General features: G+C 38.2%; 1 protein-coding gene across 4 annotated transcripts in view; it reads left to right on the forward strand.

Moving 5' to 3' along the window:
• The first annotated feature begins 301 nt into the window (after positions 1-301).
• The window catches only part of TOP2B (DNA topoisomerase II beta), a 65,393-nt gene continuing 41,095 nt past the window's right edge, over positions 302-24,599 (forward strand). For 2 of the 4 annotated variants that reach the window (XM_040593375.1, XM_040593376.1), the window contains exons 1-6: positions 302-954; positions 18,191-18,364; positions 19,035-19,125; positions 21,184-21,247; positions 22,512-22,657; positions 23,430-23,527. In XM_040593375.1, coding sequence (XP_040449309.1) covers positions 892-954; positions 18,191-18,364; positions 19,035-19,125; positions 21,184-21,247; positions 22,512-22,657; positions 23,430-23,527 — 636 coding nt within the window. In that variant the 5' untranslated portion in view covers positions 302-891. The remainder of the gene's footprint in view (positions 955-18,190; positions 18,365-19,034; positions 19,126-21,183; positions 21,248-22,511; positions 22,658-23,429; positions 23,528-24,599) is intronic. The other 2 variants (XM_040593373.1, XM_040593374.1) reach the window with 1 other exon arrangement.

The following is a 24,599-nucleotide window of genomic DNA, read 5'->3' on the forward strand; positions in this document are numbered from 1 at the left end:
GCGGGAGCGGCGCGGGGGGGTGGGCAGGAGGCGGGGGAGCGGCACCGGGCACCGGGGACGGGGCGGAAAGAGGAGGAGAAGGAGGGCCGGGCCGGCTCCGGGTGTCGGCGACCGGCGTGTGCGTGCGTGCGTGTGTGCGTGCGTGAGGGGAGGGGGGGCGGAGGCTGCGCGGGCGCTCGCGTGCGGGTGCGCGCGCGCGCGGAGAGGGAAGGCGCGGGCGGGGGAGGGGACGAGGGGCAGATTTTATTATTAATCTATTTTCCGGGCCTTTGTGGCTGCGGGGGGGAGGTCCCGGGGGTGAGGGGCAGGAGGAGGGGGAGAAGAAGAAGAGGAGGAGGAAGAAGAAGAGAAGGAGGAGGAAGAAGAGGAGGCGACGGCGGGAGGCAGCGCTACGGCGGCGATAGCGACGGCTGTTGTTGCCGCCGCCGCCGTGAGGTACAGGGACCGGCAGTCCCTTTAAACTAGCGAGAGCCGCAGGCCCGGCTGGGCCCGCCCGCTGCCTCCCGGCCTCGGGTTGGAGCGCGGCCGGCGGAAGGGCGCTTTTGTGCGGGCGGCGCGGCCCTCGGCTGCCCTTCCTTCCGCGGCGCGGCTCCGCCGCTCTGTCGCTTTCCTCGCCCGCTCCGGCGGATTGTTTTCCTTCGCTTCGGCTGCGCTCCCTGGCATGAACTAGGAGCCGGGCCGAAGCGGGTGGGGAGCCCTCGGGCGGGAGTGCCGGTGCGTGCGTGAAGGCGGGCGAGGGGCTGCGGGGGCGCCCAGGCCCGCGCGGCACCTGAGGGGCCGGGGCGAAGCGCGAAGGGCGGGCGCGCGGCGCGGCTCGGTGTCGGTGTCGGCGCCGGCCCTCTCGGTTGCCTCCTTGCGCCCTCGCCTCGGCTGCGGAGAAACGGGCAGAAAATGGCAAAGTCTGGAGGAGGCGGCGGCGGTGGCGGCGGCGGCAGCGGGGGACTGACTTGGGTGGTAAGTTGTGCGTTTGTGTTTTGTTGTTTGCGGGCTCTGCTTTTCTCATATTATTTTATAATATTAATATTGGCTTTTTGCGTCCCTTGTGTGTATGCGTGGAGGGGGCGCGGGCTGGCTTTAAACGAGGAAGAAGCTGACGGCTGGCGTGGAAGGGGATGGATGCGCCGCGGAGCCGCTCGGTGGAGGGGTCCGGGGCGCAGGGAGCGGAGGCAGAGGGGGAGGACGGACGCTCCGGGCTCCGTTTGGGGTGGGCGTTGCAGGAGGGGAGCTTGCGGCCGTGAGGGGCTCGGCAGGGCGCTCGGAACGGGAGGGAGAAGGTTGGTCTGCGGGCAGACAGGTAGGAAGGAGCCTCCTGCTCTGGGGGGAGCAGCAGGGCTGGCTGGAAGTCGCTGCCCTCCTATGACAGGCGGGCGGGCTGTCTGCCGTCCCGTAGAAGTCGGAGTTACTGCCTGTTGATGCTGGAGCAAAGTCGTCGCAGGCTGCCAAAGGGACTATGTGTTAATCCCAGCTTCTCTTGCAACTGTCTGGAAAGGCAGTATCTGAAGTTGGTAGATGGGCGACAAGGAGGCTTTCAGGGACATTCAGGGGGCTGGAGCAGCATGTTGCTACTTTGTATCTGGAATGAAACATTATCTTCCAAAAGTTGTAACTCTGTAACAGAGCCAAGAAGGGGTTTCTTTACTGATTTAATGGAATGGTCCGAAGTAGTAACAGTTGCGAGGGTGCAGGTGATAACTGACTGTAGAACTCGTGAATCCTTTTTAAAAATCCGTTTTAAAGCCCTTTGAGAGTATTATCCCTGACTCAGTAGTGCAGAGGGATGCTCTCCTCGCCTGTACTAATAGTGGATGCTCTCTGGTTTTGGTAAGAACTGAGGAAGGAGGAGCAAAGATGACCTGAAGGGGTCTGGTTCAGCCAATCAATAACTTCCCTGCCTTTCTCTTGCTCAGTGTAGGGTTCGAAAGAGGGTAGCTTATTTAATGTTTAAGCACGAGACAGTATATCTTGATATATAGATGGTGAGGTAGCCACATTTTTAATCAGATGCATATACTTTACAGAGTTGGGAACTTTTAAGAAGTCTTGTTAAAGAGCATAGTAGCAAAGTTGTTCTTACGTTGTCTTTCTACGTCTTTGAGCCGTTGGAAAAGAACGTGAATAGCGTTATTAGGGTGAACAAATTCTGTGTATTCTGATTGTGGGCTATTTCTGTGGCTCTAATTACTGCATTTTATGTTGGTAATTTGCATCTTTATTTTAAGAAGCTGGCAGCATAGAAAGGTATATAAAAATGAGCAAGTTTCAAGGTGTGCCACTTGAAATTAGACTGTTTAGGTATGGGAACAGCCTAAGTGGAGAAGCTGAAATTATTCTTCTTTCCTTCCTCCAATACTACGTGATCTTTATCAACTGTGGTCTTTGGATAGCTCTTCAGAATTGTTTTTTTACTGGCTGGGTTGGACCAAGTAATTCAAAGTTTTACAGCTCATATAGAAAACTGGAGAATGAAGTGTGAAAATCACCGAGTAGGCATTTTTAATGAAACGTGTTCTTAAATGTAATGGGGATGAAATTATGGTGAGTCAACAGTTTCCTACAACTGGAAGTAATCAAACTTCTCCTTCTCTAAAAGCAGTAAAAATTAAAGTGTTTTTGTTAACTTAGAGTAGTTGTAGGGAAATAATTAGATTTTAGTTAAAACTGTGTTTGCTTTTTTTTTTCAGAAAACAGTAGGTGGTTGTTTCTCTGTCGCGTGCATTTTAAATGGTGAAGATAGGACTTCTGAGCCAGTTCCTAAAGCCAAACCTGTTCAATGCCAGTTGTAGAACACTGGCATACAAAAAGGCAATATTGATGTGGCAGTGGCTAGTGATTGGTTTGGTGTGCCAGGCTGAAAAAAATTCAGTTCAGGTGGTGGTTCATGAGTAGATACCATATCCTGGCTTTGAAATGAGTCGTACAGTGCTAGGGACAGTAATAGTTTCAGCCGTCCTGTTTTAATTGGCTCACCATATATCTGCTGGATGTGCAACTACTTGCTATTTGCTTGTAAGTTGTCTTGAAACGACCTTGACTTTTTTAGACTTTTTACTAGTGTGCTGAAACCACTAGGATGCTTGCTTCCTTAGTAACGTATTTAGTATTGTTAGTGGTTTCTTAATAAGACCATGAGTTAAACAATTGAAGGGCAACCGAAGTAAGGGTAGCTCTAAAGATGAGGGAACATTTAAAACTTAGTGGGATGTTAATTTATGTTTCAAACTACCTAACTCTATATACATAACCTGGTGCTCATGTTTCAGTAAAGAGTTTTATGTATAAATTCAGCTTTGGTTGTGATTTAAACAACATCCTTGTTCATCTGTTCAGCTAACTAGGAAATAATTAAATGCAGTTGTGAAAAAGGAAGGGTACTTCCTGTGATAGAGAATTTACCTTAGAGTGAGTTTCTAAATGAGGACGACATACAAGCATCAGGTGATACCTGCTTTTGGAGTGAGTTTCTTAATGAGGACATCATAGATGCATCAGGTGGTACCTACATTCAGTTTTAAAAGCCAGATGTATTAAGTGTTTGTGGAAACAAACAGCAAGTCACCTGTGTTTTCAACTACCTGTAACAGAACTTAAAGGAATGTAACTAGCAATGGTTAGCTGGTAAGTAGGCACAGTTAAAATGTTTGTTGGGAAAATTGTTTAGCATTATATAACTGAAAATAAACCAAGATAACCTCTGATTTATCAAATGCAATAGTTTTTGAGGAGTGGGTTTTTTGTCTGGTTGTTGATTTATTATTTTTTATCAACTTGCAGTTTTGACCAACAGATTGATATTAATTAATTTTGGCAGATGATTTCCAAGGGTCACTCATAGAAGTATGAAGTTGTATTGTTAGTTACAAAAGCCTGGATTTGTAACTAGAGGAGTCTTCATTGGTGAAATGTAATGGCATTTTTCTAATGCTGGAAAAACTTACTTCGAACAAAAGAAGTAATTCTTATTTTCAGCCTTTCTGTGTGTGTAGGGACTACAGCAAATGTAATATACTTAATTATTTTTTTTTTTAAAGTGCCTTTTATAGTGGAAGTGAAGTCACAGCAAGTTAACACTGTGAAGTGTGGTGGTTCTGATACAATGGTAATGCCCAGAGAGCTATGGAAGAGTTTCATGCAAGCAGTACTTAATGATTTACTTCTGTCAATGATTTCAGGGCTTTCTCCTCAACCCTAAGGGCTATACAAGTCTAATAAATGGAAATGGAGACTCCTGATAATAATTTAATACTTTGATCACCACTTCCCTTTTCCTGCCCATTGTGAAAGGGGATAGGTTTCAGTTCTAGGAAATGCTAGCTTGACATGAATATATGCTGAGTGTTAATATGACTTTTTTAAGAAAAAATATCAGATCTGTGTGCTCTTTGAATGGAGCAGAATGGAGAAAATGTATATTAGTAGATGGAAATAATGTATATATTTGGCTTATACAGGTTCATACTTGCTTTGAATAAATACTGTAGTTGTATATTGGTAAGTGAAAAGATGACAACCTTTCAAATAATCAAAATTCAGCTATTAGCACTTCAGTTTCAAGGTTTGCCTCAAAAATATCTTTTAACTTACTGTTGTCATGTTTTGTAGACAAAAAGAATATATATGTAATAGAGAAGATAGGACAGTAGGCTCAACAGAAAACAAAATGAAACAAGCACAGGCACACACACCCCCTCCACCCCAACAAATAGTCCCCCAGTCCAATCCTTCTGTTAAAGGGACCTTGTCTGTCTTTTACTGTTTCATTTGAAAACAAATACTCTCAACTGTGATAAAAGGATAGCTGGATAGCTTTGTTTGACTTGGCTTTCAATTTTTTTTTGAAAAGGATTCAAACAGGTCTTTCTTTTGAATAATGTCTGATGATAATTTCCAGTGATGTGCCACAATTCTTTTGTTATGGATTCTACATATGGTGGTTTCTAAATTTATGGGTAGGGTTTTTTCATCTGAAATCTGAAGTGGGTCTCTACTGTACCAAGGATCTGCCCACTGTATACTGAGCCCCAACTACTACTTTGATTTGGGAGCAGGGGCTTTTGGGCAGGAGCAAGACAGGAGTTCTGTTCCTCTGCCAGTATAGTGCTTGGAGGAAGAGTGTCTGGATATGACAGGGTGCCCAAGAGTCGTAGTGTGTTACTGCTCTATCATGAATCTATTTCTATAAGCTGGCAGGATTCTGCCTGCCTAAAGTACTGACAGTTAAGCAAATGACTAGTAGTATGATCAAATCCTAATCCAATGTTCACTTTTTAGAAATAAGCATACTGTCCTAGAGGTGATCCAAATGTAAATAGTTCTTCATTCTTTTTATTACTGTTAATTACCACTTTACTAATTTCAAAAGCAGGAGTAGGTGGTTGTTCCTACTGCTGAATCACTTGGAAAGCTAGTTCTGATCTTTAGCTTGGGTCTGTTGTTTCCACATCTTTATCTGGTTTAGGCCTTCTGTTTCGTTGCTGGCTGAAGCTAGGCCTGGAACACGGTTGTTGTATGTAACAGTTGTGACATACGTTGTTAGTTGCTGCCTTATCTTTCCTCTGCTATATTGTGGTGTCTGTGCAGGGGAGGAAAAAAAAAGTTTTAATGTTGTTGCCAAGTCATGTTTCAGTGTTCCTCGCGTGCCTTTTATAAGCATTTATCTTTTCTTTTGCTATTACCTTGACCCGGGAGCTGGGAGTGGTTTTGTGCCCTATGTGCTCCATGCTCCCCGCCTCCCCCCCCCCCTTTTTTTTTTATACAATAGGAGGGAGGTCATACCTGAAGTAGGTGTCCCAGTGTGTTGCTGTTTACTTTTATTAAACATTTTGTAGGCTGTGAGTTATGTAGTATGTCAGCAGTTGAGGGGAAGTGGCATTCCCTCTTGCTCTTGTTGAGTTTCTGATGTTGGTGCCCTTAAGGAAGCAGTGTTGCAAAGAGATGTGATTACTCTCCTGAATATTCTAGCACTAGAGGGAAATGTTTGTGGCTCAATTTTTGGTGAGTCAGACACAATAGTTCTGAAGTGGTATTCCTTAGATGTTATGGCTTAACTGCCAAAAGAAAGTTGTTACCTCTTATCCTCTACCCTCCACACCAACACCCAGTGAAATACTTTCGTAGTCATCTTACTGGTCCAGTCCTGTCCTTGTGAGAGCGCTGAATAATGCAGGGTGAAAGAAGTGATAGAGATGGTATCAGGTACAGGCTTGGTGATGGAACAAGATCAGGGCTACTGCTTTGACTGCAACTGAGCCAGTCCTGCAGCTTAATAACATGCATCTTCACCCTGTGTATTCTGAGCTGGGAGGAAAACTTGTTCTACTGCAGGTGATTGTATGCTGAATGCATAGGAGCGGGGAGGTAAATTGTGATAAACTCTTGCAAGGAATGTATGTCTTGGGGGAGGGAGTAGAACTGATTGAAAAAATACATGGGTTATTATGGTGCTTGGTGTGGTAGGTGTACATTCAAGCATGTGTACTCTGTTCTATCTGTCTAGATCTGTGTGTGTATACATTTAACTTCCAAGCTACCTGTGATGTATTAAAGAGTAAGGAATTACTTTATTTGGACAGATAAAGTGAGCTTTCCAACTAAACAAGCATATATGTAGTCGAAGCTAGGCAGTTTAGGTTTGAAAAAGATTATAATTTAAATGTAATAATTTTCATAGAATTTATTTTCCAGAAGTAGATTTTTACCTTGCCTGCAAATGATCTCATGTGCCTATGTCCAAAAGCAGTCTTCAAATGCATGTTTATATTTCAATTAATAAAAAGCAGCACATGTGATTCATAGCTGATGGATATGAGTGATTCCATCCCTTAGAGTGGGGTTTGTATGTATTATAGGTCACATAGAGAGAACTTGGAAATGAAAACTGGTACAAGAAACTCTAATTTTCCTCGATTAAAATAGTACATTTCTTGCAAGTCACCCACAAGGAAAGTATTATTCTGCGCTAAGTAGTGGTTTTGAAAGTTTTCAAAAGCAGATTGAGCAAAAATATGTAGTTCTAAATGTGGATAATAGTGTGGAGAAGCCTGTTTTGAAAATTGTGTGCTTGGAGACCTAGAGGTGTCCTCTCAAATCAAGTACATGTAGTGAAACCCAGGTATTTTGGAAGAATGTATTTTAATGCTAATATCCCAAATATAAACTGACTAATAAGTCAAGACATGTAAAATGTTTTTCTAGAACTTCGAAAATAAATACTAAAATTTAAAGTATAATTTAAGTTCTAGAAACCAATGAAGATAACAAGATTAAACATGCCAAATGTTTGTTCTTGTAAACACAGGAGAAGTGTTCTTCAGCTCTTAGTAATTTTTCGTAAAAAAATTTCCTTGCCATTTTCTTCAGGTAGTTCAGTAGTGAGTACTCAAAAGGTTGATGTGAAAAGCAGGGAAAGATTCTTCCCCTCCCTGGTAAGTGAGGATCTGCTAGTTTTAAAAGTTCAGTGTGATTGCATTTGCTTTTACTCTTATGAATTCTGTCCTTTTATGTTTTGAAGTGTGTGTTAAACTTTCTATGATATCAGCTCACCTGATTTCATTTAATAAAGCTATTTTAAAATGCTGTCTGTGTCTTAATGCAATTACAATTTACATATAAAAACAATTTGCCACTTAATGTACTGCTTTAATTTTTTATTTTTAAAAAATTATGAATCTGTGTATTTGTTACATTATACACATCTAAGCAATTCTGGTTTTTTAGTGAGTAAGAAAAAAGGGCTTTAGCAAAGTTAGTGTAAAGGTTGCTTGAGTTAGAATTTTTGAAAGGTTCAGAACTAAACATCAGATCTATATTTTCCTTGGCTATACATATTTTAAAAAACTACCTTAAAGGAAGAAAAAAAATAGGTGTACAAGAGGATTAAATAGCTTAATCTATTGTGTGTAGGTACTGCTTTCCTGATTTGTGAGGTAGGATTGCACTTGAGATAAACAGTCCTCTTCTTGTGAAAGCTGTGTGTTTTGAAGTGGTAATGATTTCTCTCTTTTTTTTTTCTTTTTTTTTTTTTTTTGTGTGTGTGAATGAGCGCGCCTGGTTAGGCTGAGGCTTCCTGTTCATTCTTTAAGACATTGAACAGTTGAGGGAAGAACAGGTGTATGAAAAACTGAACAAATGTCTGCATTAATGAGGTGGCAAAAAATCACACACCAGCTTTCTCAATATGCGAAGGAATCCTCAAGGAGAGAGAAGGAACAATATTGTCTTGTCATGACAAAATCACAGGAGCTAAGATAAAAAAGAAAAGTATTTATTTATAAATCAAAAAGCTGGGGGTGGGTGGGCAGGTGAAGCTCTTGCAACCAGATAACTTGATATGTAATTTTTCTATAAGGGCAGTTAGAATTCTGGGATCATCCCCTAAGCAGAGCATCTTTACCTGTGAGAAAGGTGCTGTGAGCCTCACTGGCGATATTGGAAAGCAGCTGTCGAATCTCTGGTAGCTCTAAGGTATTTTGACTTTATAGAGAAGATAGTGTAGTAGTGTATGAAAATTTCAACCTTGTGTTTATTCCCTTGCTGGTTGTGCACCATGGTATAAAGATAGAAGAGTGGCAAGATGTCTGGAGAAAAATAACACCAACTTAGAGCAGCTGATAGAGAGAGTTGTAGTGCACGCAGCCATTTGTGGTTGCTCCCATGCATCAACACAGAGCTCTGTTGGCTGAGGTAGTGTTTTTCATCATATGCTACTTAGTGATCCTAACTTAGTCTTTTCCACCACCGTTGTATTACAATATTGTCATGAAAACTTTGAAGTATGATGTCACAATCTTGGAGTAAAACGGAGGCAAGTTGCTTGGAGAAGAGCAATTGCTAGAAGTGAGGCAGTTACTCTATTGTGCTATTAAGCAGACCTGGGAGAAGATTTTTCTTAAACTCACAAATAAGAATCTGTGTAAGCACGTAAGAAATCAGCTGAGGATGGGAAGTTCCTTACCTGGGTTTGCTGGTGGAGGAGGGAGGTGGTGCAGATACTTTAGAGAAAGCAAACCCGGAATTGTATCATGTTAACCTGTTTTCCCTGATGCTAATTAAATCTTTCAGAATATGCTATGTAGACTTTCTTCTTTGCCAGTTGAGTGATAGACATGTCAGGTAACAGAAAGATGATGAAAACACTGAACAATGTAAAAATTAATCTCAAAATATATTTGAAATTATTTTGTGATTTTTGTATATGGTACTTTTTATGGAGGGGTGAATTCTTCTGCCTGCCAGGATGCAATTCTTAAACTGCAAATTAAAGGGTAGAATTTTGATGGTCTTCAAGATCACTTCAGCACTTAGTGACCAATCCTGAAAGGTTTTTCATAGTAACTTCTGTAGGAATGTTGTGGGAGGATGAGTGGCTAAGGAAGGGGCAGTTCTGGAACAGTGCTCAGGCTTTTTCAACTTGTTGCTGCCTCTGTTTTCCTCCCCCTGAATTGCTCTCAATGTCTGGAACACCAAACCTGTGTTCCTTTCTTATAGAGTTCACTACAGGATTGAGACTAGAATATGTAATGTATTTGTGCAACATTTAAAACATTTCAAGATTTGTAAAATCTCCAGAGGAGCAGTAGATGTTGCATAATAGGAAATGAATGATTAACTCAAGCTACTTTTTTTAAAGAGCACTGGATTCATATTTAACGTGGCAGAAAAGAACAGATTTTGAAAATATAAAACACAGAAAATGTGGCTGTGTTAGCATAGGCACTTCAAATAATAAGAAAGCAGATGTATCTGTTATTGTGGAGCAAACTGTGGTAAGCTGAGAGGAAGCAGTGCGGTCATTCATAAACTTCTAGAGTTTGATGTTTGGGACAGTTTTTAAAAAGAAAAAAATGTCATTGACTTCCATGGTATCTTGTGTTAAGTGAAGAAGATGCTGTTGCTTTTCTGTTGAAGATTCTAGGGAGCAGACCCTTAATGGTTACTACTAATCATACTGTGTTCTTTTTTAGGTTGCATGTTAGAAGTACAAAACCCTCAAAGCTTACTGTCAAGTTAGCTTAGTATTTCAGCGCAAGGTAGACATGCAAATCACATAAAGATATACCCATCCTAATATACTGATAGCTGTTACATTCATAAATGTTCAAAAATGTGATTCTGTTGTACAGTGGAGAATTACTTATCCAATGGCACTCTTCAGTAGGAAGCAACCTTTAATGTTTGGGCTCTCCTCTACCACTGCTGTAATGTAGCTAGTAATTCTGAAGCTGATTAGAAAAGACTGGGCTTTGGGTGTTGTGCAGAATAAAATCTTCAAGTGGATTCAGTCACTTCTTCCAGCTCATTGCAACTTGACTCCTGTTACTGTGTTACTATGCCAGTTAACATGAGCTGAAAAACTACCCTGTTTGACTTTCCTGCTCGATGTATTCTCTTGCAGTATGAATATCTTGAATGTTGTCTTACTCATGTCTGAAACTTTTTCTGCAGTTATTTTCTACAGGTCACTTATTAATACGAAGATAGTTCAGCAGAGTAAAATTATCTTGTGGTATAATATGGGTTAGCTTGGCTGTAGAACCCATAGGATCTGGAAGGAAAGATCATCACAGTGCTGTTCTTGGGATGTGATATTTCACAAAAAGCCTGAATGGATTTCAGAGATTTTGCTCATCAGAGGGATCTCTTGGGTTGTGTTGTTCCCTTTCAAAGTAATCTTTTCAACTGGGAAATGTAAATGTGCTGAGAGCCTAGCATACTTTCACAGCATTCAAACTGGTGATACAGTTAAGCATTAAAAAGGGCAAGGGTATAGGCAACACTGAGTTATAAAGAGGTGCTGCCAGATGCTGATAACATAAAGTTCTGATGTCAGTACCCCTTCACTAGCCAAGAAATCAAGAAGTTGAGGGCTTGTGTATGAGCTGATTGATGAAACAGTGGACCAAACATATGGTCATTCAGTGACCAAACCACTTCAAAGGATTACTGTTACTCTGTAGGAAAACTGTCTTACATTGTCTTAAATTTTAACATGGATAGATTCCTTTTCTGTGAGAGTCTTACCCCCTACACCCACTCACCCCTTCCTTGTCTCTCAGTGTTAGCTGGAAAAACAGATTCTTAAAAGACTTAATTTGTTACCAAAGCATTCATAGATGTACTTTTTGATACTGGGTAAACAATATCAAAATTATAGTATTGGAATAGAACTTATTAGTGGATAGACAACTAAAAAATTTCAGACCCTTAAAAATGTAACAGTAAAATTCAGTTAAATTGTCACCATGCATGGGCAAATGTTAGACATTTGCTTTTAAAGAAATTGGTAAAGATCAGGATCTGAATGTACTGCTGATTGTGTCAAAACTTATGCCAGATAAAGCGGAGCTATTGCTGTAGTAACTTAATATAAGTGTAAGTAATTTTATATTTAAAACAATACGCATAATTTTCTGGTCAGAAATAATTATAGTGTATGTAATATTTGTACAAAAGTGGTGGTGTTCACTTTTGAAAAGTCTTGTGGAGCAGAAAGCAAATCCATACATTTTCATGTAAGTCTAGTGTGCTACTGTGTTGTGCATAAATATCCTAAAATAAGAATGATTTTTTGTTTAGCTATTTAATAGGAAGATGAAGTGATGTAATGCTAAGCATGTAATTTTATGGTGCAACTAATCAATCTAATGATATCTGCTGAAGAATATGGGTATTTTTAACCTTATCCTCCTAGCTGTGTATTTCTGCTCTTTTCGTTGCACCACTACTTGTCTGATTCTCTAGCAAGCTTGTTCAGAAAAATAAGCTAGTAAACAACTAACTGCTTCTAGTTGATGAAAAATAGGGGGAAGTTCCATTTGTTCTTTGAACTGGCTTATTGTGAGGTTGGTTTGATTTCACTATATGGAGCAAAGAAGCAGGGGAACAGGAAAGAAAGGAGGAATGTTTCCCTTTTGGCAGCAATTAACTGTTTTGTTTTTCTATAACGGGGAGATCTGACCATCTTCAAACCATTCTATAACTGAATCATCATAACAAAACTTTATGGAATGCGATGTTTTCAGAGTCCAGAGCAAGTTCTCCAAACCAGGAGATAAAAAATTTAGAAATTTAAAATTAATAAGCTTGTTGGTCTCACTGGAGTGAGACTAGCTCTGGGTGAGTTTACTGGGAACTCTTTCCTATGATCATCAGCTTTGGGGAGGATATGAGAGAGAGATTTAGTTCTTGCTGCTAATGGTATGCAGTGGTCTATGGAAACTTGCTGTGGTAACAGGGAATTGTTACTTTTGTGTGTTTTCATCTTGGCAGGAGGGCCAAACCATTTGTTAAACACAGCAGGAGTGTGGTTTATTTTGAAACTCCCTCCAGTTTTGTTTTCGTGGTGGGAGGTATTCTCAGCCAGAGTTTTCTTTGGAAGAATTGCAAAATGTTTAGGTAACAATGTATTCGTTATCTAATTTTTGAAGTCAAGAAGAGGCTGTTACGATGCAATATTTAACATCACGCTATAGTAAAGTTATCCATAAAATTGCCTAGAAACTTTCATATTGCACCTGTAAATTCCTTTGTGATATAGCATATCTTTCTCAGAAGAGATAGTTTTGTTTTGAACTGTAACTGGTAGAAAATCTACCACATTCCCTGAATTTCAGTACTTAATTAACCTCCCTAGGTTTTACAGCTTAATTACACTCAGTATTTACTGTCTTGTCCCACTAAATGTGCTTATCCTACACTTTATTTAAGGGAATGTAGGACACATAGCATGTGCTTTTCTAAATTCTTATGTCCCAGGGCTGCATTTGCCTTTCAAGAGAAAAATTGTTGCATGTAGTAGTTTTAGAAGGTTAAGGCAGAAAAGACAAAGACCAAGTGAAGGTAACTTCTTGTTGACATACTAATGTCTCTGTTCATTTATGCTTTGCCAGTCTAGAAAATGAGCCCATTTTTGCCACCTAACATGGGGAAGAAAGAATGGGCAGGCTAAAGAAAAATGGGTATTTGGGGGTCTTTTGTTGTTGTTTGGATATAGTTTACAGTGTTGAGAAGATGACAACAGTGGTCAGTATAGGATTAAGTCTGTGTAAGTGGGGAGAGATATTAAAGTTGTTTTCAGGGTTTTCAACTTCTTGTGACAGTGTGAGATTCAGCTACTTAAAAGTGAAGCTTCCACATAAAGTAAGGAGTCAAACCAAAGTTGTATATTCCAGTTATGGCAACACTGAAACTGAGGATGAAACCTAAGTTCTTTGCTGTTGTTTTACATTTTACTGTCTATTTAGATAGGAGTAGTTCTCTGGGGTTGCCAAACTGTCCAGATCAAATGTGTATTAAGATTTAGCTGTATTAAGTGCAGCTATTTGCAGCGTAAGTAACCAAACTCAGCATGGTGACTCAACATGATTTTGAAATGCAAAGGAGGTGACATGACCCAGTTTTCATCAAAAAAGGTAATAAAAATCTCTGACTTAGTATGGATGTCATGCATGCTCAGTTATATGCAGAAATGTCAACGGATGAGACTGTAGGAATTAAAAAAAGCAAAATGTGAAGAAAGAAGATGCCAAACCCAAGTATATGAGTTCTTAGGCTGAAGGCAGACAGTAAAAGTCTTGTTGCCAAACTGTAATCTAATAAAGGCTACTTGGGTTCTGACTCCTGAGATCGCAAAAGGGAAGAACGGCTATAGCTTTCACACAGTACTAGGCAAATATACAGCAAAAACATCTCTAAAAGAGAAACTCTGCAGTTATACTGGAGAAAGTACTTCCCATAATGAAATATAGTTATGTTAGCACACACTATAGTCTTGATACAGTAAACTGAGCAGCAGCAGCTGTTAACTGAGAATCAGTATGTTTTTCCATACAGTTACCACTATGCTGTGTGTGCTAAGTGTTGAAAATGCTAGCCGTATCTGAGAGCTCGGTATGAAGTGTAACTGGGTATCTATAAAGAAGAATGCACAGTGCAACAGGTTACAACATTCCAAACTACTTAGGGATGGTCATCTTGTTGGCTTATACATGTATGTGGATGTGTGTATTTGTCATCAGTCTGGAGGGTTAGGAAGCATGAAAGACTATTGGGAATCTATAAAGTCTTGAATGTCACCAGAATGTGGGGAAAGTCAAAGGGTGTCTAAAAAAAAATAATATTGAAAATTGGCAACATGAAGTTTGCAAAACAGACCCTGAAAATTGGGTAACCTGTTACCAAACAAAAATCAGACTTACTGTGAAGCAGAAGACTTAAGCCCTTTGTGACACTTTGTTAATTCTCTTTAGGGGTTTTCTCGTGCAACAACAACAGCTGGTGCTGTTTTGAAAAGTGTTATTGGAGCTTTAACACTGAAGGTATTTTGTACAAGACAGAATACAAAAGGCATTATTGAGACAATTGCAAAATATACAGAAGAGACTGTCAGTTTAACACTGCAGTTCAGTGCTTACTCAGTTAAAAAAAGAGGGGGGTGGGGGAGCTTTCCTGGTATATTTACTTGAATTTTCAGTAGAAACTCAGCAGATGAAAGCACTTTTAAAAAATATATTTGTTAAGTTATCAAGGAAAAAGTAATGGGAAGACTGTTGGATATTTGTATCCGTAGATATGTCATGGATTTGGTGATGAAGAATTTCTCTCTTTTGGAATGAGTTCTAAACATCACTTGAAATCTAAAAATGTCCTTCAAGATGGAGATACAGGGATTCGGCTTGGTCTTCTGTTTGAGTCCAGCACATCCCAAGAGGCTGGAAAACTGCAGTTCAGCGGACTTCTGACGCTTGCATGCCTGCATAATAATATTACGTTGTGTATTGAATGCTTTCTGGCTTTTGTTTTTATGCTTGTGTTTCAGTAGTGTGTTAAATTTTTAAGTGTTTATAATATGAGTTTATTGTAGGATTATAATAATAATGGAGGACTGTACAAATAAAATCTGTCCTGCTCAGTGACAATAAAATTTAAATGTTTAAGTAGATCATACTGAAAAGGTGTTTGTGATGTCTTAGTAAAAACTATAGAATTAAAGTTCTTTAAGACTACTCTTCTCCTTTTTCTTTGTTTCTTTTTTTTTTTTTGTAATAATCACTGACCAGGAAGAAAAAGTGTTATGCAGACCCTTTCTTTGTTTGGTTCCTCCCCTCTTAACACACTAATTGGAACATGATAATGTGTTTTATGAAAGATAGACATAGCTGTCACAGAGAGTAGGGTAACAGAAGTTCTTTACTATTGCTGGGTTAAAGCAAACTCACTACTCCCCAAGAAGTGACACTTCTGCAGGATTAGCTCTTGTTGGGCATCAAAGTTTGTCTAATTGTGACCTCTTATTCGCTGTCAGCGATGACAATCTGTCAGTAGCATCTCAACAGAAGATACAGTTTTGATACTCCAAACGCTTCTTACTGATAAGGTGGAAATTATAAACTCCTTCAAGCTGTCAGGAAGACTTCCACTGGAAAACCGAAACACATTTCCTAGTGTTGTATTGAAGGCAATGGCTTGTAGGAATCCCTTCCCAATAATTCTTTTCTGTAGTGATTTTTCACAATTTAGAGGTAGTCATTCAGTCATGATGAAATGGGCTTTTTCTAACCTACTGACTCTTGCAAACGTGTTGTGGCACAAGTAGAGCTGTTGGAGATAGCCTAATAAATTCAGGCCGCAATTTTCCTAAGATTTGAGTTCTCATTCCATGTTAACGTGTTCCTGGGTTGTCATGCATACAAGTAGAGGCATTTTAGAGAACTGTCTCAGAACAATCATAAGAACACAGTACTGATGTACGTGACAACTGATAAAACCTCTTGGAGCCTAAGAATAGGAGCAAATTGAATAGTTCTGTTTGAAGAAGATTCTGGTGGTCTTTACACCTGTAATTCTCCTGCTTTCTGTGTGGATTGCATTTCCTCTCTTCCCTTCTTTCAACACCTACTTAATCTGAGAAGTATTATTTTCTTTTCCTGCTAATCACTGGTCCCATTAGAACAAGTGAACATAGTAAAGCAGTGCTAACAGAACTATGGAATCTGTAAGTGAGCTAAGGGTGACTGATGAGGTATGGTGTCAAGGATGATCATAAAGTGAAGCCTGTGAGGTTAGAAAGATACATATATAAATATATATATACACATACAGTGAAACTCATTGGAAGCCTGGACATCTCCAATGAAATGAAATAAAATTTACATTGCAACTATTGGCAGTGCTTCTCTAGTAACAATTCTCATTCCTCTTGTTCTGTATATCAGTTTAATCTATCTATTTGCAAAGTCCTTTTTCTTTTCTGCTTGCTTAGCAGGTCTATGGCTAATGTTTTTAGGGTGATGGTGGTGAGGTTGTCACACTTTAAGACCAAATGACACTGTGGAGGCTAAATTAAGTTGGATACTAAAACACTTTAATCTCACAATACATGCTGCAGCTTCCCTGTTTGGTGGGAGATGTGATGTGCTTCAGAATAAAACTCGTGAGAGCTAGTGCTCTCTGTTGCATGTAATCGTGGTGCAGATTGTGGGGTCCCCTGGGTTCTTTCCCCCCTCTTATTCTGGGTGCTGTCAGTTACAGGACTGGGTAGTAGAGAATACTTGATTCTCATCTTGTCTGTTCAGGTTTACTCATGGCCAAACGGCTGTTTACATCAGTGGTGCACATGGTCTGCTTGTCTCAAAGGTTCTTGAAGTACATGTTTCGTAGCATTTCCATAAATAAAGTAGAAAAATGTGATCTCTAAATCTGGAAGAGAAAGGTAATTTCCTTTGTTCTGAATAGAATGTAATGCTTTATTCCTGTGCCTGCTGGCAGGGGGTGGGTGGGTGGGAGCCGGGAAGCATCAAAGCTTAAATAGTAAAAACTGGAGAAGAAAAATTGGAATAATACAGGGAGAATTATCCTTCAGTTGTATGCTGTAGGTTATGTTTGGCCTTTCTGAATCTGCTGAAGTTGTTTGGGTGAATTTATTATTCTTTGCTCCTTGTTCCTGTGCTTATATGCTTTCCTACCCTTTGCTTTCACTGCTGTCCAAGGCTGCAACGAAGGCTAGATGGAGAGAGAACTGCTGATGCTTTTTTCTGGCTGAGAAAGTTACATGGTGACTGGTTAATCCAGGGTGGGAGTTTAGCCTGTATTTATTTTATACGGAGATTTACCGGGAACAGCTAAATGGGAGTAAAATATTTACCTGAGTGTCAAGTGGGTTTTGTCCTCATTATTTGTCTGGTCATGTAACACCTGCCTCAAAGTTGGTAAACCCCCTGTAAGAGGAAGAGACCATTTCAGGTATTAGGCAGGTGGTGACAGAATTTTTTTCTGTTATGTCTGTTAGCCAGGCAAGTATACCATGTGAGTTCAAATTATGTTTGATTGGTATTTTTAAGATAATTCCAATTTACAGGTTAAAACGTATACTGTAAAATGCCATGCCTAGTCTCTTGGTAGATATGCTCTTATTATCTCAGAATGGGACTTTCTACATTTGGTTGCTCGGAGAGGTTTTAAATTTTCCTTTTGTTGGGTTTAGTTCAGTGGAAAGGAGGTATTTATCAGGAAAAATTTGCTGAAAAATGTACCAAATCTTTCTATCCTTCCCCCAAAGGTGCATTAGTTTTCTGTAACACTGCTTCTTCTTCCAGTTGAGGCATTTTGCACCATTTCCAGCCACATTAGGCTGGAATTCTGTTTCAATTCCAACATTAATCTGTGGTTCTCCTTTTTTACTGTCCTTGGCTTATTTCATCATGAAACATTCTAAACTGGGATTGTATCAAGTTTAATTACTTCAGTTAGAGAATGTGAACTATAACAATTGAGAAGCCATAGGAGAAGCGTTGCAGTACTGAATGAACGTCTGAAGTCAAATATAGAAAAGTAGTTTTACTGTGATTATTCAGAACGGTGTTCAGTGGTTTCAAATGCTTAAGCACAAAATGATTGATACAAATACTTAACCTGAGGAAGTGGCTCTTTGGTAATATATTGTTGTTCCCTTATTTTGGTTTATCATGCTTAGTAAATCACTAAAGTTCGAATGTGTTACAATTTGTTAAGAGACTGTTGTATAATCTGTTGAATTTTTTTCTATTGAGAAGCTAGTTTGATCTTAATACATCTGAAAACAACATTTAAATTATATGTCAAGTTTTGATTTCATTTAAATCTCTGTCAGGTTTTGTTTATATCTAGAGTGTGACAGATTGAGTGAATGAAGTTGATTGTTGGAATCTTTTTTTTTTAGACATTATTTGATAATCAGATCAATGCTTCAAAAAAGGAAGACTCAGAAAGCATTAATAAAAATGACACTTCAAAGAAGATGTCTGTTGAGAGAGTTTATCAGAAAAAGACTCAGCTTGAGCACATCCTGCTCCGTCCAGATACCTACATTGGGTCAGTTGAACCATTGACTCAGGTATGTGTCACTAAATTTAAAGTTTTAACAGTGTTTTAAAGAGGAAATTACTGTTCTGGTTAATAAATAGGTATGTCTCTACTTTTCTGAATGTTCTGAATCATCATGCTAAAAACTGTGATCGTGTTTATGTATGCATGTGTAGGAAGGGGTCAAGAGAAGACTTTAAAGCAGTGCTTGATTCACTGGAAAGAAAACACACAGAAAATGTTGAATTTCAGTCAAAATATAAACACACACTTATATGTGTAAACAGAGGTATGTGTGTTTGCAAACATGCCTATGTGCATGCAAATATATATACATATTTGTAAGTAGCATTTGCTCTAGGTCCAAAAATGCTTTGGTCTGTTTGTTTAGGTAGAGAACAGAGAATTTAAGCCACATGCTGGCACTTTTTTCAGCCGTTTTTGTGAAGTTGCAAATTGCTTCCAACTTTGCTGTCTATACTGTTGAAGTTCTCCACCAAGCAGAAAATAGTGGATTTTCATTATGGAAGTCTTTGTGGGTACAGTTGTAATTTTTGCCAAACTTCTGCTTCTACTTTTGTCTCATATAACAGCAACAATCAGATTGGAAAAGTAAAGTTCCTGAAATAAATAGATATTAGAGAATCATAGACTGGTTTACCAAGACAGTAAATTTTATTATTGTTTTTTTTTACATGTAGTTAATGTGGGTTTATGATGAAGATGTAGGAATGAATTGCAGAGAAGTTACCTTTGTTCCAGGCTTGTACAAGATCTTTGATGAAATCCTCGGTAAGTATTTTTAATGGTAATATTGCTTTAGCATTATAGAGTACACTTTTCTGAGTGCTCTCAAAGCACATTAATTAGTATCCAAGTTTAGCATTATGGAGAACGCTTTTCTGAGTGCTCTCAAAGCACATTAATTAGTATCCAAGTTTAAATCACAGACTTAGAGTCCCATTGAACTGCACTGCATTAACATTTTAGTGCATCCCAGCATTATAGAACAGTTTAAAGAGGGAAGAGTTTTCAGTTGAGCTTTTAAGAAAGTGTAAATATTTGTTACTGAATGTCCAAACTAGATCATTCTTCGTGATCAATATTGTTACAAGACTTTTAATCTGCAAAGTTGGTAAGCACCACAGTTTCAAGTAACATTTGAAGGAAGATATTCTTTTGAAAGAAGACAACTGGAAGTTGTCCAAGTGTTAACTTAGATCATCATTTTGTGAATCATTAAAACTACCTCCTTCTGTACAGAATGATAGTGGTGGTGATGGTGTTTCTTACATGGATCATTTCTAGACTTCAGACAATCTGAAAATGAAGAAGTATCATACTTCCATTTAAAAAACATGGTGACTGAGGTACAAACAAATGAATTCTAGAAAATTCTAAAGTGCCTGAGTCGCTGTGACTTACTAGTTTATGATACTTTCTTGCTGACAGGCCCACACTGAAGGCTCACCAGCAGCAGAGATGTTCAGCATCTGAATAGTGTGCTGTCTGCTGAACTGATATTTTGGGTTAATTGGCATGTAATCTTGGGCTAATCATGTCTTATGAAGTTATGTCGTAAAGATTGTTTGGGTTTACATCATAAATTAATTTATGGTCTGCTGAGGTCAATGGAAATCTTGTCATGACCTTCACTGAGTTCAGAACTTCTCCACATCTCTAAATCTGTGCTTTACAGCATTGCTGTTTTAGAGGCAATGAAGACTGTATCTTTGTCAGGTGGAAGGGAACAATTTTTTTTATTTTTATTTTTTACTCGTTCAATTTTAGTAATACGGGAATGAAAATCTTTCATCACTTCTTTTTTGAGTGCTGCCTCAGAGATGAAATTTACAGCCTTTTCACAGGAGGGAGTCCGCTTCCATCTTGTCCCATTCAAAAGGGAGATCATTATTATATTGTTCCCCTAGTATTGTGTGGCCTGTTGCTTCTTTATGTAGCACTAGTAAGTTCTCCACAGACTGTGGTTTGAGATCTAGGGGTCAGCGTAACAACACTACCAAAACAGGACATTGTAGCTGTGCATGCTTTTGAATGAAACTGCACTTAATGATTTTAGCAAAAGCACCTTGAAATGTTTTATCTTACATTGAGATCCTTATAATCTATTAAGATACTGTCCCTTGGTGTTTTGGGGTTTTAGTTTGATCTATCTTATAGGTGATAAGACAGATGCTGAAAATGATTGTAATGTGTTTTCATGGTTAGGTGGCTAATAGTGACATTTCTGATTTCTGTTGTTTGTAGTTAATATACATTGGAGTGCAGTTTAATTAAATTCTGATCAAATGCTAATTTCCTGTTATCATTCTTCTGATCCTAAACTGCGTAAACTTTTTACGAACTAACCTAGAACTGTAATAAGTCTCACAGGCTCTTTAGAGATAACTTCTCCTGCAGTCAAAACACCCTTAATGGATGTGACTTTTTCAAGATTAGTTTTCAGTGGCAAAAGGATGTGTAAGATGATCTGATACATACAGTTTTCTAGAGTTTTTAACATAAGTACAGCAAGGGAAGAATAAAATGCTCAGTATGTTAAGGATAGTTACGAGAACAGGCTCACAAAATACACTTCTATATTTATTTCTAAGATAGTCTGACTGCTAGAAATAGTAGTTGTAGGAAGGCTGAAAAATACATTTTTGCAGATACTTGGTCATATTTATAGACTTCAGTAATATGATAAAGAATATACACAGAGATGCCAGATTAAGAAATACCTGACCATTGTATCTTGTGGTGGAATATGTATACAATCAGTTTTACCAATCAAGTAATTAATTATTGCTCCTAAAAAGTGTTAATTTGTGCTGCTTTGTTTCATAGTAAATGCTGCTGACAATAAGCAGAGGGACAAGAATATGACTTGTATTAAAATATCCATTGATCCGTAAGTAGAAGCATGTTTTCATTTATTTTCCCTACCAGTGCTATTGTAGTTCACATTTGTACAAATGATTTTACTAAATGAAATTGGATTTTTTTAAAACAAAATAGTATTTTTTGAATTACTTCCATTAATCTAAAAATATTTCATATTTTAAGATGAAAAGGTGAATTAAAAGTGGTTATTAGTAAGTACCATCATTCTAAATTTATAATAATTTGCTCTCCCAAACCACTCACTAATGTTTGATTGAATGAAACTTAAGACAGAAGGTTATAACATTCATGATTAGATGAAAGCTTGGCAGTACATAACTATAACCAGCCAGGTTACTCATAAATACCAACCTTGAGGTTTAGTAACATGATTCTGCATCTCTTGAACTTCTATGTTAACTCCTGTAGCATTAGGATAAGATTACGTTTGGATTAGCTGTATCACATTGAAACTGCAGATTGTAAATATGTCGTTACCACTGTTTTTCAAAATTGAATATGAGAAGATGTTTCCTAATAAGTACCACCATAGTTAAATAGATGTTGATTGGGTTCCTTTAGCATTACCGTTTCAGTGGCATTTAACTGAATACTGACTGTTTTAGACACCTAATTTTCACACCTAATCTTTAGGATAAACATGCTGAGAAGTAATTTTTCTGCAAGTTTCCAGTGCGTTATCAGTTTCTGTAGAGAAAATTGCTTTTATCATGGAGTGAGAGGGGAATGTAGTGTAAATCTGCCTGACCTGTCATGGTTTTGAACTCTCTAAAACTCCAAAATGAAAATTCTGTGTGAGAGCTACAAGTATTAATGATGCCAGATGTTGATGGATTTTGGCATTGATGCATAAAATAAGTTACTGTTCATCGTAACTGGAAAGTAACAGTTTTAAACAGATGATAACTTGGCTGTGTCTGGGTGGACTTCAGTGAAACTTAACAAGCTACATCTCTGACTCAAGCATAATTCTGTCAGTAAACTTCAGGATGCTGTTGCAGATCATGCTGATAGTGAAAGCTCTTTGAACAGATTTTTGGGGGTTATTTTTATGATATGAAATACTGTCATATCGACAATTATACTCCTTCTAGGACATCTAATAAGCACAGTGAAGTGTTTTTTTGTAATAGAAATTGATAGTTGTGAATAAACGTAGTAGGAATATGGTCTTTTATTGTATTTTATGTAGTTATTTAAACAGTAAAATGTATGCAGGAGTCTGTTTTCAAGATTACATTCATTGGCTTAATGTCTTCACTATTTTATAGGGAATCAAACATTATCAGCATATGGAATAATGGAAAGGGTATACCAGTTGTGGAACACAAAGTAGAAAAAGTATATGTACCTGCTTTAATCTTTGGCCAGCTACTAACATCCAGCAACTATGATGATGATGAGAAAAAAGTTACAGGCAAGACTATTTAACATACTTGGTTTTGTTTGATTAAGCCATTGTTTGCCTTTCAGTATGCTTTCTCTTCTTTTTCTCTTTCTGTTCTGTTTCATATCAGATGATTAGTCACCATTGCTATAGCTCTTTGTTAGAGTAAAATTACTGAAAGAAAAAAATCTTACTCCTTTTTTAACACCAGTGTTTATAGAGAACTTTACCTTTACATCTTTAATGTCAATACTCATTATTCAGTAACAAACAACATGTTTTCATATATTAATTATAACATATGTAAGCATTTAAACATTTGTGCCCTTGAAATGAAGGGAAAAATAAATCTAATAAATTATGGTATGATTCATTATTCTAAATGTGAAGTAACCCTAATGTAAATCACGAATGAAAGCTAGTTTTGTTCTGTCCTACCTTGTATATTTTGCCCATATTATGATGCGTGGTTGCGGTTATGTGGATCCGATCGTGACATAGTTTTCAGTTGGATCAGGGTTTTTAAGTCACTCGCTTTTCAGCAAGCAACTGATATATCAACATATGGGAAGCAATGGGAGCATTCTTGCATTGCGGGGAGGAGCAAACTGCTCATTTTGAGGCAGAAGCAGTTGCACCAGATTGGAGGTAGTGTGAAACTCCATCTGCGGCATCCTTTGACAGCCGTTGACATGTGGCCCAACTTTTGTCTTACATAGGAACATTTTGCTTTATTGGCATACTCTCTGTATACCATAAATATGGTTCTGCTGTAATAACTTACTATATGTTGTTTTTTCAGGTGGGCGCAATGGCTATGGTGCAAAACTTTGTAACATATTTAGTACAAAGTTTACAGTTGAAACTGCTTGCAAGGAATACAAACACAGCTTTAAACAGGTATAGAAATGATCTCAAATTTTTCTTTTCTTTGCTGTAATTATAAATTAAAATGTGACATGATTTCTATATTTAATGAATATTTCATGAAATGAATCATTTAAAATTCAAACAGGTGTGTAAAGTTTACAGGTTGGATTAGTTCCGTCAGTAAAATTGGTGCTTCTATGTATTAGAATTTGTCTGGGATTTTTTTATTAAGTAATAACTTTTCTTGGGAGTGTTAGGTAACTAAAAATGAAAAAAAATCTTCTGTTAAAACTAAGTATATTCATGTGCCTGTGAAAAGGAATATATTTAATTGAAACATTTTGTAGTTGCTGTTACATAATTTGTCAAAAATTCTTTCTACTTAGCTGTGCAAACAATTATCTAGATAATTTTCTGTAGTGTTAAGAGAAAGATTTTTCAGTGTTTATGTCATGAATTTTAGTATTCAGTCATGAATTTCATTAGCTGGACTTCAGTGCAGGCCCCCCCCTCCCCCCCATTTGAACCCATTGCTCATTGTTATTATTGACGCAGTCCAAGGATTGAACGTAATGTGATCTACTACATAAAGCTTTGAGATGGCCACCTTGCTAAAAGAATTTTACTAAGCTCTTCTTCTAAGAGTGTTAGATTCCTTGGCTTTGGAATCTTTTCCAGTTGGTGGCTTCTTTGTCTTTTTTTTTTTGGACAAATAATTAATTTCTGGTTATGCTGCCATGTCATTACATAAACAATACATTTCAATGGTTTTACCTGACTTTTTAAAAACTTAGTATTTTCTGCTGATTGCCAAAAAGAAAATTAATATAGCTTTGAGTGTACTTCTTGAAAATGACATGCTTTACAATTTAGATGTAAGCGCTACGTTTTCCTATATTTTCAAAAATTGTGAAAATACAGTATAACAACTTTGATATATGCTGTGAGTAGGCATTCTGGTTGGTCTTATAAATGTGTTCATGTTCTTAAAGAGGGAACAATACCAAAGCTCCTGAGTCAAGTCTGCACAAGTTGGTTTGTCGAGAAGCATGCTCTGCTACACTGTACAGCCACAAAGATGCTATCTCAGAGGCTACAGAAT

This window comes from Falco naumanni, chromosome 4 (genome assembly GCF_017639655.2).
Source record: "Falco naumanni isolate bFalNau1 chromosome 4, bFalNau1.pat, whole genome shotgun sequence".
In the NCBI taxonomy this organism is placed as follows: domain Eukaryota; kingdom Metazoa; phylum Chordata; class Aves; order Falconiformes; family Falconidae; genus Falco; species Falco naumanni.